The sequence below is a fragment of the Callithrix jacchus genome, chromosome 1 (genome assembly GCF_049354715.1).
Source record: "Callithrix jacchus isolate 240 chromosome 1, calJac240_pri, whole genome shotgun sequence".
Taxonomy (NCBI): Eukaryota; Metazoa; Chordata; class Mammalia; order Primates; family Cebidae; genus Callithrix; species Callithrix jacchus.
The window spans coordinates 188,711,939-188,728,767 of NC_133502.1; the positions used below are offsets into that span (position 1 = coordinate 188,711,939).

At 47.3% G+C, this 16,829-nt stretch overlaps 2 protein-coding genes across 5 annotated transcripts; both read right to left on the reverse strand.

Moving 5' to 3' along the window:
* Positions 1–1,522: 1,522 nt before the first annotated feature.
* On the reverse strand, positions 1,523–3,395 carry LOC144577308 (uncharacterized). Its single transcript, XM_078333791.1, has 2 exons — positions 3,211–3,395; positions 1,523–1,989 (listed from the first exon to the last, which is right to left on the reverse strand). Exons 1-2 carry the CDS (start codon positions 3,352–3,354, stop codon positions 1,723–1,725), a joined length of 411 nt encoding a protein of 136 aa, XP_078189917.1. The 5' UTR covers positions 3,355–3,395; the 3' UTR covers positions 1,523–1,722.
* A 29-nt stretch (positions 3,396–3,424) lies between these two features.
* On the reverse strand, positions 3,425–14,821 carry LOC103791300 (myosin-9-like). Of its 4 annotated transcripts, none has more exons than XM_054238940.2 (8): positions 13,499–14,821; positions 12,632–12,797; positions 8,676–8,747; positions 6,995–7,059; positions 6,295–6,447; positions 4,989–5,216; positions 3,996–4,199; positions 3,425–3,850 (listed from the first exon to the last, which is right to left on the reverse strand). In XM_054238940.2, the coding sequence occupies exons 2-8, from the start codon at positions 12,777–12,779 to the stop codon at positions 3,485–3,487; spliced, it is 1,236 nt and encodes a 411-aa protein (XP_054094915.1). In that variant the 5' UTR covers positions 12,780–12,797; positions 13,499–14,821; the 3' UTR covers positions 3,425–3,484. The 4 variants fall into 4 exon arrangements, with proteins under 4 accessions (XP_054094915.1, XP_054094906.1, XP_054094901.1 ...); XM_054238931.2 differs by having other exon boundaries at positions 13,401–14,821; XM_054238926.2 differs by lacking the exon at positions 13,499–14,821 and having other exon boundaries at positions 12,632–13,027.
* Between the last annotated feature and the right edge of the window lie 2,008 nt (positions 14,822–16,829).

The window sequence follows — 16,829 nt, forward strand, 5'->3', positions numbered from 1 at the left end:
CCCAGTGTCACAGGAAGTGGTGGAGCTGGAACCTGACCTAGAAGTGTCTGGTGTATAACAAGCGTGGACCGACTCTGTAGCCTGAAACTCCAATGTTATTGAAGGGAAAGAGAAGCACACAAAGCTCGCCAGTGCCTGGTCTCAGCAGCTCTCCCGTCATTTCCTCCTCCCTGCCCAGGGGCTGAAAGGGCACCTGTTCAGAGGCTGCACAGGTTTCTGTCAGAGGCCTGAACGGTGTCCTGTGTAGCAGCACGAGGTTTCCCTAGCAACCCCACCAGCCAAATGCACACATTCCAGAGAATGCCACAGCCTTCTCCAAGGAAAGCCTCTTCCCTGCAACCAATCACAGGGGCATCTGCCTTCATTGCCCTCCTACTCCCCGCACCTAGCAAGGGGCTGGTTTACGCTTAGGCTCCGTTGAAAGGATGCATGAACAAAAGCTTTGTCAGTTTTATGAAGAGCTTCCAATCCCCATTGGGCGTCCGCAGCACCGGGCTGCACCTCCATAGAGCAGGTGTGTTGTTCACTAAGTAGGAAAGATCCCGCATGTTAGGGCCTGGGCCCATTTTGTGCCTCTATTCCTAATGAAGCTCAGCGTGCTGCACTTAGTAGGTGCTCAGAACTGAAATGAACCAGGGTTTCTTTTTATCCCAGATGGAGTTTTGCTCTCATTGCTCAGGCTGGAGTTTAATGGCACAATCTTGGCTCACTGCAATTCTCCTGCCTCAGCCTCCCAGTACCTGGGATGGCAGGCACCTGCCACCACCACATCCAGTTTTTTTTTTTTAGACAGAGTCTCGCTCTGTTGCCAGGCTGGAGTACAGTGGCATGATCTTGGTTCACTGCAACCTCCAACTCGCTGGTTAGACTGATTCTCCTGCCTCAGCCTCCTGAGTAGCTGGGATTACAGGCATACACCACACCCAGCTAATTTTTGTATTTTTAATAGAGACAGGGTTTCACCATGTCGGCCAGGATGGTCTCAAACTCCTGACCTCAGGTGATCCACCTTTCTAGGCCTCCCAAGGTGCTGGGATTATAGGCGTGAGCCACCGCGCCAGCCTTAAACCAAGGTTTCTAAGATACTCTTAGCCTCCTCAGATCTGGCCCAGCCCACCTCTCCACCTTTCCTTTTCTGCACAACTGCCCACAGCTAGCCCAGCCTACGCAACAGCCAGTCTGGCTCCCCCACAATGCAGAGCCAGCACTGGCCACAGGAGCCAGGCTCAGTCCCATCCAGGGCCCCCCTGCCGCAGACAAATGCTACAGACACAGCTGGTAGCACACGGCACTGTTTACTGTGGCGCTCGGTGGAAAACATCTGTAGACCAGCTTACTGCAGTGATGACGGCTGCAACACATGCTCAGGGATTTTTATTATATAAAACAGGGGGGAGGGCGGGAGTTCCACCCGCTCCTTTGTGACAGCAACTGGGACCTGAATTCAGAGCTTTGTAGGCATATGCAGCTTTCGTATAGCTTCATGATTTGAGAGGTTTGTTTCCTTTTAAAAAAATGCCTTCTTGCCCTAAGGCTCAATGCAGCATATAGAAAACGGTTAGGAATACAGGTAAATTCAGCAACCAGTGTAGACCAGTGAGGACAAGCTACTCTCTTCTAAAGAAAGGCAGTGAGAAAGCCTCAGAATTTTATTTATTAAAAGAAAAAAAAAAGAAAACCTTTTTTTCTACTTTCAAAAATATCTGTGCAGGTGGCAGATTTTTAACCATGCTCAATCGACTGTGCAGGTAAACTACCCTCGGGCCTGGAGGGAGATGGGATGGGGGTGGGAGGCACGTTCACAACAGTCCCAAGGTTGGGGGAGGTGTGCGGCAGGGTCTGGGAAGGGGAGGCTGCAGTGTCCACCTGTCCATCTGTCTCAGGCTGCAGGAGAGGAGGCTTATTCAGAGGTTTGGCCTCAGCTCTATCCGCTTTGTCATCCACCTCCTCGTCTGAGCATTTGTCGGGGCAAACGGCAGGTCCCCATGCCTGGGGGCAGAGGCAGAGGCAGAGTCAGTGGGGCCTGGCCAAGGAGGCCACAGCACAGCACACAAATCCCAAAGCAAATTCGAGAGGGAAATCAGGCGCCTGGCTGCTCCCACCAGAAAGAAGCAAGGCGGAGCCTTGGGAGCCACAGCTCAGCTGAACAGGACCCCTCTCAAAAAAAACTTCCCGCAAAATATTTAGTGGTCAGACATCTTTGTACACAACAGCAGCACACAAAGAGTTCAGGCAAACAGGAACAGTTACAACAGAAAAGGCAAAAAAGTGTAAAATGCCACCTTCTGTTCCAACTCATAAAACAGGTGACACCACAGCAGGTACACAGGTGAACCACAGCAAGTACACAGGTGAACCACAGCAGGTACACAGGTGAACCACAGTGGGTTCACACAGACAGGCACCTACTACCACACAGCAGGAAATTCACATCCAATACTGACTACTGATGCTTAAAAAAAGGCCCCATGAAGGCCAGGCATGGTGGTGCATGCTTGTAATCCCAGCACTTTGGGAGGCCGAGGCTGTCAGATCACGAGGTCAGGAGTTTGAGACCACCCTGGCCAACACAGTGAACCGCCATCTCTACTAAAAATACGAAAATTAGCCAGGCATGGGGACACGCACCTATAATCCCAGCTACTCGGGAGGCTGAGGCAGGAGAATCGCCTGAACCCAAGAGGCAGAGGTTGTGGTGACACAAGATTGCGCCACTGCACTCCAGCCTGGGCAAAAGAGCAAGACTCTGACTCAAATGTATTTTAAACCTACGGTTATTCTTGCTACATGATATGACATATCAGAGCTGTTTTTATGTGTTCATTATTCTTCAATTATTGGTGAGGTGAAAATTTCCAAGTATGTATCCCACACTCTAGGCTGCTTCTCGGAACCATCACGCCGGAGCCCAGAAGGCTGGAGCATCAGGACGCAGCTGATGCTGGAGTCTGCACTGGGTGAAGCCTTCTGAACTCCCCCATGCCTGGGCCTGCACTTGCCTGTTTGCTTCTGTGTTTCATGTACTCAGCCATGCACCGTTCTGCAAGTTTGCTGTTGGACTATTGTTTCCACTCACCTCTGAGCCTGTGTCTTCATTAGTGAGATGGGGCTGGAAGCACCCAGGACCTTCCCAAGAGGTGCCACCCTGCCAGGTTCCCGCCCCAGCGCCCTAGCATGTAGCTGGCTCAGCTGGGCACCGCCCACCCTTACCCGCCACTTCCACAGCTGCTCAATGGCTTCATCCCAGTTCTTGTCGGCCGAGTCAATGTGCGCCTCCAGGTCAATCTCCAGCTTCTTCCGGGCGGCCACTGCCATGGAGTGCCTCCTCCTCTCGTCCTCCAGCTCTGCCTCCATCTCCCGCACCTGGAGGAAGGAACACCGACAGCTTGGGAAGCTGGCTCTGAACCCAGGTGCCTCTGCAGGATCTGTGGGGCCTCCGGAAGCCAGTGGGCATTACTGACTCTAAGAACTCTAAGAAGGTGAGTCACTGACCCGAGGGACAGGGGACTGGACAGGAGGGACAGGGGAGGGGAGGCGTGGTCCAGGGCCCTAACACAATCCAGGTGGAAGGAGGAAATGGAAGCCTGGGTGAAGCCAGGACAACCCTGGCCACCATGGGGTAGCAGGAGCCCACGCACACCGGTCTGACCAGCTGCTGCTGCTTCTCCTCACTCTGCTCGTCCCAGCCCTGCAGGTCCTGCTCGAACTGGATCTTCTTGGCCTGCAGGTCGACCTCCAGCTGCAGATTGGTGTTTTCAGTGTCCTGCAGCTCATCCTCTAGCTCCTCCAGCTGGGTCTTCAACTCCTCCACCTGCTGCTCCAGAAGCCGCCTGGACTTCAGCTCATGCACCTGAGCCCCAGAGATCCCAAGTCAGGAGCAAAGAGACTGGCAGGGACCTGGGTCTGCTAGACCCGGAACGTGTGTATGCGTTGACCCTCTGTGATGACCCCGCTCGGGCCCCTCCCAAGGCCTGGCTGCCAGGCCCGGCACTCACGCTCTTGCCCTTGGAGCTCATGATGTCCTCCATCTCCACGCAGAACTGCTTGTTGAGCCGCTCCAGCTCCACTTTCTGCTCCATGGCTTCCTTCAGGGCCCGGGACAGCGACAGCGCCTTGGTCTCCTTCTCTCGGGCCTCAGCCTCAGCCCGGTCACGCTCCTCTGCATACTTGGCAGAGATGGTCTTCTCCTCTGCCAGGAGCTGGGAAAGAGAGGGGCACCATGAGGCTCAGCCCCACAGGCTCCGAGCTACAGCCCCCAGCAGGGCAGAGCAGCTGGGCCCAAGCTAATTTTTGTATTCTTAGTAGAGATGGGGTTTGACCATGTTGGCCAGGCAGCTCTCGAACTCTTGACCTGGTGATCCGCCCGCCTCGGCTTCCTAAAGTTCTGGGCTTATAGGCATATAAGCCCATGCCCAGTCAAGAGTGCATTCTTTAGAGTATACAGGCCCCACAGTCTCTGCAGAAACTCAACCCCACTACCACAGCGCAACAAGCAGAGACGACACAAGAACGACAGTGTGTGTGTGTTCGGTCCAGCTTTCTCCCCAAAACGCAGCGGGCTGGACCTGGCCGCCGCAGTTCCATGCTCGATGTCTATCCCACCCCGGTGTTCACATCTCCCTCAGCTTCCCGCAGATCTTTTGGAATAAAGAAGCAATATGAATGCACTAATAAGTGGTTTAAATGACAGGAAAACCAGTTCATTATAGAAAATCTGAAAAAAACGTGAAAACCCAGAAAGGAAAAGTTCCTCCTCAACCCACTGCATGAAGACACCCTCTTCCGCTGGCCTTCTCCCCAAGCCCCTCAACAAGCCAGAGACCTCTCAACAAGCCAGGGGTCATGCGGGGTCCTCTAAGTGCTGGCCCCACATGACCCCTCCTGGGCAAGGTCTCGAGGGAGCCCAGGGTTTCTCTGATGAGGCCCTCGCCTTGGGTTGAGTGCCAGAAGGAGAAAAAATGCAAAGGATGGGGTGGATGGCTACACACCTGGTCAAACTTCTTCTGCTTTTTCTCCAGGTGGCACACCGTCTGGCGCTGGTTGTCCAGGTCCACAAGCAGGTCGTCCAGCTCGTGCTGCAGCCGTGTCTTGGTATTCTCCAGCTTGTCCTTGTGCCGCTGGCTCAGGCCCTCCAGGTCCTTCCAGAGCTGCCTCTTCACCTCCTCTGCGGTTTCCAGGCACCCCACAGTGTCCTCAATCTTCGTCATGTTGGCCACCTGGGCAGGAGCAAGGAATAAGCAGATGCCCGAGATGGCACCTGCTCAGGTGACACACCTCTCCCTGGGGCAGCTAAGAGCCTGCCTGCCACACTGTGAAAGGGGCACCAGAAATCTGCCCAGTTATGAAACTGCCTCCCCCAGTCACTTCCATCTCCATGGGGGCAAGACAAATGGAGTTTCTGCAGAAAGGCATCCATCTAGTGTGTGAAGCTGCGGGGAGGCTGACTCCTAGGCCCGCTGAGGGGATTCCAAGCCCTCATCCACACCAAGCCTCTCCCTCTCTGGGGGACCACCCCCAGAGAGCAAGGCCAGTGCCCTGTGGGGGTGTACATGGGGTCCCCATCACTCAGCCCTTGCATCTGCAGATAAACCTGCAACCACATGTGCTCAAAGGCGACTCCTACCCTGACTTTGGAATGAACTCCCAGCCCATCCGGAGGTGGTTCAGGCCTTCTGGCCCGTCACGTGGAGGCCTAAAATAGGATCTACGACAGGGGCCCTGACATTAGTCTACGGACCCCTTGACATTCTATAGAGAGGACTAGGGACTCCTTCTCGTGACAATGTTTTAACAGGCATGAAATAAACATAAGGAATCACCCAGGCAACCAGTATAGAGAAATGCAGTTGCCATCACTCAGGAAGCCACGTGACCCCAGGTAGCACATCAGATAGCAAACTCAGCCCAGGCCTGGCAATCACGAGGCCAAGGAGCTCAGCCATGACTCTAACAGGGTAACTGGCCATTTCTCCAGGTGACAAGGACACAGGGACTGCCAGCACCATGGCTTGTGGCTACGTTCATAATGGAAGCAGTGCTACATTGTAGCTAGACTGGTGAACATAAGGTGTAAAATAGCAGTGAAAATAGTGGTGTCCCCCATCTAAGTCCACAGACCCCTGGATTCCTCTCTTATGGACTCAGGCTAAGAGCACTGATGTGGGACAGCAGGGGGGAGGGAGGGCTTCCCTGGAAAGAGGGCAATAGGCTGGCTCAGCGGCAGGCTGTCCTGCAGTGCCCAGGCCAGCAGCTCTCCAGCCTGCAGCATCTGGCCAGTTCCCTGGGCCTCCAAACCTGGGCGTGGAGGGTGGCAGTCTGCTTCTCAAGGTTGTGCGTGGCCTCCTTCTCCTTCTCCAGCTGTTCCCAGAAGGAATTCTCCTCATCCTCCACCTGCTTGAGGTTGGTGCTCAGGCCCAGCTTCTGCCGGTTCTCCTCCTGCAGCAGCTCCTAATCCCGGGATGAGATAAATGCGGGTGCTCAGGAGAGTAGTTTCTGAACCCGAGGGACCCCACACCCTGGAGAAGAGGGAGGAGCTGGTCCTGCTGATTCACGGGATGACCACGTAAGGACCTGGCGGGAGTTGGGAGAACGCAGAGACCGCCCCCCCCCCCCCAGGATGAAAAGGAGCATGGGCAATCTGATGGGCTGTAGAGCTAATAGGCAGAGGGGCCTTCCAGGAGGAGTCCACCTTCCGGGAACCTGGTTTTTCATGGGATATTGAGCAAGTCCATGTTGGCTGCCAAATACGAAATTATTTTTCAGGAAGAAAATGTTGCTACTGAGAAATAGGCTCACTACTAGCTTGTCAGTGATGTCACCTTTGGACCGACATCATCAATCAGGTCTCAGTTGGTCATAAGCTCCAGTGACTGGTAGCTGGAGTCCATGACAGCTGAGGCCTGATTCACAATGGCAGTCAAAAATGATACTCACTTGACATGCTGGAAGCCCCAGAAAAAGACATTTCTCTTCAAGACAAAGAAATGCATCTTACTATCTCAGGTGACATCTCCTCCGCAATCCTTGCAGTCCTACCCTCCTCCAGGTCTTGAATGGGAGCTAGGAGGACACAGAGACAGTCAGTGCACTGGTGCTGTGAGGAATCCCACAAGGAGGCTTGGGGGACGTGGACTGAAGCTGCAGTGTATGGAGCTGGGCTGCTGACAAGCATGGACTGAGCTGCTGCTGGACCACTCTCCTTGGTGTTGAAGGAAGGCAAAGGAGAGGGGCAGAAAGAAACCAAAGAGCCTTGGGCTTTCTAGCTACAGCAACCTCATCACTGTGAAATAGTCTGAGAACCGGTTAATACAGAAAGGCACTGCCTGGCTCAGCGAGAGCATCTCATCAGACCTGCTGCCCACGTGAAGGTCTAGGTGAATCCCAACATTTTATGAAACGTTACAGGATTATTCTTAACTTCTGTGGATCTACATATCCTAATACTACAATTATCATCTATCCTGTTGTATTTTTAAAATTGTAGTAAAGCATACATATTTATTATTTTAGTTATTAACTGTGCATTTTAATGATATATTCAGTGAGTAACATTCATGATGCTGTGTCAATAATGAGAAAAATCTAAATTCATAATCTAGCTTCCACCTTCGGCAATGAAAGAAAAACAGCAGTGTAATGTCAAATAGAGGAAAAATACATAATGATTGCAGAAATTAAAGGAATTAAAAAACAGGAAATCAGAGAAAATCAACAAAACCAAAAACCAGTTCTTTGAAAAGATCAATAACATTGATAAACCTCTACCTTGTCTAACCAGAAAGGAAAAGAAGGAAGTCACGATGTACTAATAATATCAGTTGAAGACGAGTGGAATCAAAAAATAATGAGAAAGGAATATTGTGAACACATCTGTGCTCACACTTGGATACATTATATGAAATGAGCTAATTTTTTGGATCTGTTTCAGAAGGTTAAAAGTCTTCTCAGGATAAATGAATCATCTGAATAGGCCTATATTTATTTTAGAAATTGAATCAATAATTAGTATCTTCTCAAAAAACAAAACAAAACACTACCTTCAGATGAATTCACCGGTAAATTCTACCAAAATTCTCACAAAGAAAGGTAGTCTTACCATACAAGCAAGTAACCATAATTTTAGCATTGCCTTAGTTACATTGTAAAAATTATGTTTCCAAACAAGACACAAGAAGGCTTATACCTGCTGTATTCATAATTGCCCAAACTAAAAGCAAACCTAAATATTTGAGATGTCCTTTACTATCAAAAGTGAACCAAGCCTGGGCAACATGGTGAAATCCTGTCTCCACAAAAAAAGTAACATTAAAAAAAAATAGCTTGGTATAAAGCATGTGCATTACAGCCAACTGCTTGGGAGGCTGAGGTAGAAGGATCAGCTGAACATGGAGAGGTCAAGATTGCAATGAGCTGTGATTGCACCAATGCACTCCTGGGTGACAAAATGAGACTTTCTCACAAAAATAAAGTAACAAAAAGAACCAAACTCTAAGTTGTCAACGTAACTTTACTTGTGTAGTTGCATCACCCGTTGATTAAATGCATTTAAATGGGAACAAATGAAATAAATGAAGAACCTGACACAGCATTTACTGAGTTTCTCTCATATGGGACACTGGATGAGTAAACTGAAATTATTTGCTTCAATCAACTTCATGATATAATTTCCACACTACCTTCATTTTCACTGCGGCAAATTTTCTTACGCCTCCTTTTTGCTGCCCAGCTCCTGGCGCGGCCAGCCAAACCTGCAAGGCAGAAATGTATCATAATAAAGACAGTGCTTGACATCTTGCTGGCAGAAGACCACAGAGAAATTAGTAAAAACGTTCTCAGTTTAAACTTTTGATCCTAGTTTGCACCGACTGCTTTTCAATGCTACCTGAATTAGATCTGGGTTCTAGGAAGATTTGTTTGTGCAGGCAGATACCTTTATTCAGATGAGACAATACAGAGAAGCAGAAGTTCCAAGTTACCAAAAAATAGGCTGGGTTCAAATCCTACTGCACATACCTGGGAGAGGGATATGAACCCATCTGTGCCTCTCTTCCCTATTCTCAGATGTGGAAACATTATTAGATCTAGGCTATAGACCTACTAAGCTCTATAGTGTCTAAAAGGATGAAACGCAGATAAAGACTTAAAAAGACTCATGTTTTTGCAAATGCCCTAAAATCTTCAATCAATGTCGGGAAGAATAATCCAGACACTTGGTAGTGGTTGAATACAGAGAGGGAGCTTGCATGTCTGCGCAGGGTTAGGATGGAAAGTGACTTCACAGTTTCCATGGCCACATGATTTCCAGCTCATGACAGAGATCTGTGATTTCCCTGATCCCCAAGTCAGCCCCAAGGGACAGGCAGAGAAGGGGCTACAACCCCTATTTTCAAATTCAGTGAATTCAAATTCAGACATTTTGAGTGACTTGCCCAGTCACCACAGTGAGGAGTGATAGGTCTGAGGTAATCATGTGGGTGGTTCCCCGGGGAGAGAGATCCCGGAACACCTGAGTCCTCTGGATCATGCCATGGACCCTGGACCGAGAGCTCTTCTCACAAGCTCTGTGAAATCCTGCTGCCCCAGTGTTTCTGTGGGATGGTTGAGGCTATGGAGAGGTGGCAGGTGGCTTACCGCATTTACTGACCTACTCTATTATCCCTATGTTGTCACTTTTAGTAGTTTTATGACCCATAAGGCAAACATTTTAAGTCTCTCAGTTATGATGCACGGTCTGAGATTTTACCTGAATCCACTCTTTCCACCCATCAGGTGATTCCCATCTGCTGGGCTGGAGCTGGCCTGCCGTAAAAGAGGACACATAGCATGCCACGGAGCTGCTGCATACCCCACTCCTGGGCACACTCTTGCCTTGCTTCTGCTTTCCCAGCTCTGACAATCCTAATTCTGGCTTCCAAACCAATCCTGTACGTCCCTCTCAGTTCTCAGACTTGCCTCAACTGTTGGATATTTTAATCACTGTTGTGACCATGACTGAACGGTGACATTTCATATGCCATAGTATATGTTTATCTTTTTATATATTTCTTAATAGCAGTTAACTTACTGTTTCAGACTTTTAGGAACATTTCTGGGCTAGGTGTGCTGGCCCATGGCTGTAATCCTGACAGTTTTGGAGGTTAAGGCAGAAGAACTGCTTGAGGTCAGACGTTTGAGACCAACCTGGGCAACACAGTGAGACCTCGTCTCTACAAAAAATCTACAAATTGCCAGATGTGGCGGTGAGCCCTTGTATCCCTAGCTACATAGAAGGCTGTTGTGGGAAGATTGTTTGAGCCTAGAAGATTGAGGCTGCAGTGAGCTATGATCACGCCACTGCCTGGGTGACAAAGCAAGACCCTGTCTTTTCACAATAAAAAGCATTAGTGTGTCACAAGTATCCGCATTTTATTTCTCATTATCTAATATTGCTGTTTTCATCCTGAGGCTTAATTGCTTTAGTAAGCTAAGAAAAAAAAAGTTTTGTTTTTTTTTTTTTATAAAGGGTACTATTTAAAGCAGGTCATATGCACGCCTTTTTGTACATTCTAGTTTTCTATGCCATAAATCTAGAATTTACACTCTTGATGTACTGAGTCTTCTTCTTAGAACCAGCCTCCTCATATATAACACAGTATAATTCCCATTTTACACCTGACTCCAAACATTGAGAGGATAGAATAAAATGAAAGAGCAGTCTGTATACCACATAATGCACAATGAATCACAAAGCGAAGCTTTCTCTAACTCAAAGGCGAAAAGTGCACAGTTAGCGTCCTTTGCAGAACCCATAGCAAAATGAAATTTTGAGAAAATATGCACTTTGGCTGCCCAGTGAAGTTAGAAGGAAACTGTCACAGGTCACCATCAAGACTTCCCCAACATTGGCTTTTATTTTTAAATAATGAAATACACATTATTTCCCCTGCTTTCTTTCATGTATATTACTGTATGTTTTCCTTTTGGCTTTTCTGCATACCCTATCTTGGGAATCACTCCATAGCAATAAAAAGACATCTTACTCTTTTTTACAGCTCCATACTTCTCCTTTATGTAGAAATACCAGCTTATTTTTTTTTTCCTAGAAAGAAACATTTAATAAAAACTAAGAAACAGAAGCCATGTCTGTGTCTTGAGTGGTGGCAAGACAAGATGGTGGATCCCTGTGCCATTACCCCTCACAGCCCTCAGACTGAGGGCATGTATACCATAGGGAAAAGATGGTTCAGAAGGAAGGTGTGGGACAATTGAAGGTCTTTTTACATTAAAATCTTTTTACCTATAGGCAGGCTTTAGAGTAAGTAACTGCTCTACACAGTGGCTCACAATGCCCCACCCCACAGCCCCACCCAGGTGCTCACAATGCCCCACCCCACAGCCCCACCCAGTGGCTCACAATGCCCATCCCTGCTTCTGCCCACCTGTGGTCACCATTCCCCCCATGTGGCTGCATTATTCATCCTGGGCTGCCTGAGCTTTCCAGTCCTGAGAAAAGTGTGTGTGGAGGGGAGGGTGGTTGTTATTAAAAGTCACCCTGGGCACTGAACTCAGTAGAAAACCCTGGTTACTAATGTCAGTTCCATTAGCATCTCTGGTTTTCTGAGTCTGGTAGCTTCCATTTGCTCAACGAACGTAGTGATACACAAATGTTTGACTGATTTTGTACCTAAATGCTCCTCTCCTGTCTTACAAGTGTTAGTTTTTGTCTTCAATTTGACCATAGCAAAAACATAAAATGTTTCCTCTCTCCTCCCCTTTCCCATCCTGTAGGAAGGGGAGCCATGAAAACAAACTCTTTTCCACAGGCAGGGTCTGGCCTTCTAACTCTCAAGTCTTTACCTTACAAATTCAAGTCTAAAGTCATTTCATCTCTTTTGGAACCTGTAACCATGAGCTAGCTCTACCTGTCTTTCAGAACAAGGAGGTAAACTAAGCCCGTGAAGTTACTGGAGTAGGGCTGAAGAGACATTCATGTCAACGTGGGAATTTTAAAGTAATCAGAGCTCCTCTGCTAAACTTTTGGGTAAAACAAAAACGAAAACAACTTTTTTACAGCTCTGGCGGTAACATTTCTTACCTTTTGCAGTCATTTTAAGCATGTCCCTCAATCTTTCCTTTGGTTTTCAAATTACAATTGGAAGAAATAAAGCTGCTTCTGTCAAGATGACTTCAAACCATCTATTAAGAACACCATATAATCTCTTCCATGGCAAACTCTATTTAAAATTTAAGAAGTCTCCAAATATTTGAGTCTGAATTATCTCAATTATTAGCTTCTCTATCGAATAGGAGAAAAGAAATCATTGGGCCTTTAACCGGCTCCTTCACTGAGGTGCCATAGTAGCTGGACAGCTAAGGCTAGAGAATGGGATGGAGACTCCAAAACTGGAGTATCTGAATTTTCATCGGGGAAAGGGAGAGACTAGACCAAAAAGGCGTCAAGCAAGAAGTCTCAACAATGAAGACAAGAGGCAGGACTAGCCTTTGTCCCCCATGCCCAGCCCCGGGAAAGCTGGCTATAGGCAGGAGGGAGGTGGAAGCTGAGGATGTCTCTGGGGTGACGGGATGGGAAGGAGGTGGGGAGGTGGTGGCCAGAAATGTGCCAGAGAGCAAATGACACCCATGGTTTCTTTACCTTTGCGCCTCTTAGATTTTATGGGCTGCGCGTCCTGGACCTCCACCACTCCGAGATGTAACACGGCAGGCTCTGCAGTGGTGGATGCAACAGACTGGCCACAAGGCTCGCAACTGGGGCCAGCGCTGGGGCGTGGACAATTCCCCATGGATGATCCACAAGGGGACTTTAAAAACAAAGCAACACAAAATAAAATAAAATTTAAAAACAAACAAACAAAAAACAAAACAAAACAAAGCAACACGCAAAAAAAAAAAAAGAAAAGAAAAAACAAAACAAAGCAACAGACAAAATAAAACAAAGGAAAAAACAAAGCAACAGAGCAAGTGCCAAGGGCACAAACACTTCCGTGAGAGTAGTCGGAGCTCCTCCTCCTCCCACTACCAGCTTCCGACTGAAGGCTGCTGGTCCTGGCTGATGCCTGTCCCCACAAAGCCTCCTATGTCACCTGATTGCCAGGAAACAACAAAGTCAGGCCAGTGACTCACATTGCCACTTCTCACAACCCCATCCAATGGCTCACAATGCCCATTCCTGCTGCTGGCCACCTGTGGCCACCCTGCCCCTCTTGGTGACTGTATTATTCATCCTGAGCTGCCTGAGATAATCCATTTTTCACTAAAGGCCTCAAAAAATTCAGCAATGTCCCTTCATAGATTCTATATAGAGAGTGTGTCTAACCTGTGACTAAAAACAAAGGTTTCGTTCTGCGTGATAAATCCACAAACACAAAGCATTTTCACAGAATCCTTTGGGGCCCACCTCTCACCTACAGCTTCCCCTTCTTAGTTATCTGGGCTTCTGTCTTGTATGCTCTGTCAGGTTCTAGGCCTTGTAAGGGTGAGTTCCATGTCTCCACTCACTTACATGTGCCCAGGACAGTTGGCTCTTGGGAGGCTCTTCATGGTGATTGAGGCCATGGATCCTTCGCACTGTTCCTTGAATCCACTTGATGCAAAATACTCATCCTGAAATGATGCTTTAAAAGTGATGCTTCCAGTCAATTGTGGGTCCACTGTATTATGGATCCCTAGTACCCAATACACGGCATATAAGAAATGAATGAAAAATGAGTGCATGGACTCAAGTGTGCCTACAAGGTGAGAGAAAAGTGGTCCTACTTACTAGGTGTGCTACGAAGGCATCTGGGACCATTGGCTTTGCTATTTCATAGCAGGCCTGGGACTTTGAAGGCTGGTATTTCATCATTCTAAACCTCAGACTCCAATGAATTACCACCAAGTGGACAAAGGTCCATGGGTCAGAGCTCATGGTGTGAACAACATACCTTTTTTGGGTGTGATTCATGGACGGGGACTATACAAAACTAAAAACCATGTTTGTGTGCTGACTACCTGCAAGCCACGGTGAGAAAACACTCTGTATAAACGATCTTATTCAATGCATGTTACAAATCCCTGAAGTGGATTTTTACACAAACTTCCTATTCTAGAGCTTTTTGGAACAAGAGGCTAGTATAGTGAGCTTCCACCTACTCAGCAGCAGATTCAGGTATTTGTTATCTGACGGCCAATCGCATTACATGTATACTCCTACATGCTTCTCCTCTTCCTCTCGTGATTTTATAGCAAATCCCACACATCATAGAATTTCCTCCCTGACCGTCTTGGTGGATGTCTGTAAAAGATACGATTCTTGTTTGTTCTTTCAACACGAGGTCTCTGTCACCCAGGCTGGAGTTCAGTGGCATGATCTTGGTTCACTGTGGCCTCTCCTGCCTCAACTTCCTGAGTAGCTGCAACTACAGACTCACACCATGCCCAGCTCATCTTTTTATTTGTATTTTAGTAGAGACAGGGTCTTGCTATGTTGCCCGGGCTGGTCTACAATTCCTGGATTCAAAGGATCTTCCCGCCTTGACCTCCCACACTGCTGAGATTATAGGTGTGAACCGCCATGCCCGGAGACAAGAACTCATTAAAAAATATAATCCCAATACCATCATCAACCAACCATCTCACACCATTGCTCTTTATCACTGTCAACTCTCCTTCTAGCTCCAAATTTCTAGTCGTTTCATGTATTTATTGTTTGAATCAGGATCCAAATAAAGTCTCTCTTTGGGATTGTGTGATTTGCCTCTTAGGGTTTTGTTGATCCTGACAGCATCCCACTTTCATCTCTGTGCTGTCCCTTGCAGTCCATTTATTGAATAAATCAGGCCATTTCCCCACACTTTGAATTATGCTAAGTGTATTCTCATTATGCTGTTTCTCATACTGTGAATTTTGCTAATTGTATCTTATGATGTTGGTTAACTTGCTCTTCACTTTGTTCTAGTTTTGATAAATTAGTAGTTTGATCTCAAGACTTGGTGAGATTCAGGCTGGACTTGATTCAGGGCAAAAAGGCTGTGCTAGTTTCTTCTGGGAGGAGGTGTGTACTCTCTGGACATCTTTTTTTTTTTTTAATTGGTGGTGTTAATGGCCATTGATCAGTTACGGATTGAACAATGAAGGCATTGTTGTATCATTCCTTCTTCATTTATGAGCTGCCACACTTCGAAGAGATACTGCTACCCTAAGAAGGGCCGTGCATGAAGAAAGAGACACTGCTACCCCAAGAAGAGCCTTGCATTAAGAAAAAAATGAAGTAAATATAAAAAAGAGATGCTGCTTCTTATGAACTGTTACTCACTTGTACAACTTATATAGAAAACATCAGTTCATGGCTTGATTTCTTGTTTACCATTTTTCAAAATCATGGGCTGTTTCATGTATATCCTTCAATGGTGACCACTTCTATTAATTAATTTATTTAGACAGGGAGGGTCTAGCTCTGTTGCCCAGGCTGGTATGCAGAGAAGCAGTCATGCCACTACAGCCTCAAACTTCTAGGCTCAGGTGACCCTCCCATCTCAGCTTCCTGAGTAGCTGGGACCAAAGACACGGGCCCTCAAACCTGAGTAATTTAAAAAATCTTTTGTTGAGACAAAGTCCCCCTGTGTTGCACAGGCTGGTCTTGAACTCCTGGATGAAGTGATCCTCCTAACTCAGCCTCCCAGAGTGTTGAAATTACAGGCATGAGGAGCTGTGCCAGCCCACTTTTATTTTTTCAAAAGGATCATTATGAATGCAGATATTCAAACATATTTGATATATCTCAGTTCACTGCAACTATTATCCTTACTAATGTACAAAATGTCCCATCTTTGGTTAGAAGGAGTCCCTTCAGATTGGCCCTTCGGACATGTTGAAATCATCCTAATAATCTTTATAGATTCTTTGCTATCCAGAGTGACAATATGTTCCAGGCTCCGTACACATTTCTGGCCTAGACCTGGAATCAGCATTTTGTCCAGGAAGCCTTGTTTCCTTTCATTGGGCAATGGTATTTTGAGACTACAATCTTGGTGCTAGGGGCAAATAGTATAATTTTAGAACTTAAAAAACTGCCTGGCTCGTGTCTGTAATCCTAGCACTTTGGGAGGCTGAGATGGGTGGATCACCCGAGGTCACGACTTTCAGACCAGCCTAAACAACATAGTGAAACCCCATCTCTACTAAAAATACAAAAAATTAGCTGGGCATGGTGGTGCGTGCCTGTAATCCCAGCTACTCAGGAGGCTGAGGCAGAAGAATTGCTTGAACCCAGGAGGCGGAGGTTGAGGTGAGCCGAGATCGCGTCATTGCACTCCAGCCTGGGTAACAAGAGCAAAACTTCATCTCAAAAAAAAAAAAAACTGAGGCAAAATTAATATAAGTAAGAGTATATTTGGGGGTCTGGCACGGTGGCTCATGCTGGTGGCTCATGCCTGTAATCCCAGCACTTTGGGAGGCTGAGGCAGGTGGACCACCTGAGGTCAGGACTTGGAGCCTGACCAACATGGGGAAACACCGTCTATACTCAAAATACAAATATTAGCCTGGTGTGGTAGCAGCGTGCCTATAATCCCAGCTATTGGGGAGGCTGAGGCAGGAGAATCTCTTGAACCCAGGATGGGGAGGTTGCAGTGAGCTGAGATTGCACCACTGCACTCCAGCCTGGACAACAACAGCAAAACTTAGTCTCAAAAAAAAAAAAGTACATTTGGGTCAAGTTTGAGGACTGCAACCTTGGGAGTATACATTCAACTCACCCTGAATATTCACTGTGATTAACAACAGTTGGAAGTAGGTTTTTAAAGAAAAAGAAGAGGCAGTTCCCAATTTGTTTGCCAATAATTTGCATTTAAATA

Bases quoted from the DNA above. Each gene is read 5' to 3' on its own strand.
- LOC144577308 (XM_078333791.1), bottom strand. From the start codon at position 3,354: ATGGAGGCAGAGCTGGAGGACGAGAGGAGGAGGCACTCCATGGCAGTG. The intron at 1,990-3,210 runs GTAAGGGTGGGC...CTCTGCCCCCAG, and splicing joins AGCAGCTGTGGAAGTGGCGG to GCATGGGGACCTGCCGTTTG.
- LOC103791300 (XM_054238940.2), bottom strand. From the start codon at position 12,779: ATGGGGAATTGTCCACGCCCCAGCGCTGGCCCCAGTTGCGAGCCTTGT. The intron at 7,060-8,675 runs GTAGTGTGGAAA...GTGTCCTCCTAG, and splicing joins TTGCCGCAGTGAAAATGAAG to CTCCCATTCAAGACCTGGAG. The intron at 4,200-4,988 runs GTGTGTAGCCAT...TCTCTTTCCCAG, and splicing joins AGCAGAAGAAGTTTGACCAG to CTCCTGGCAGAGGAGAAGAC.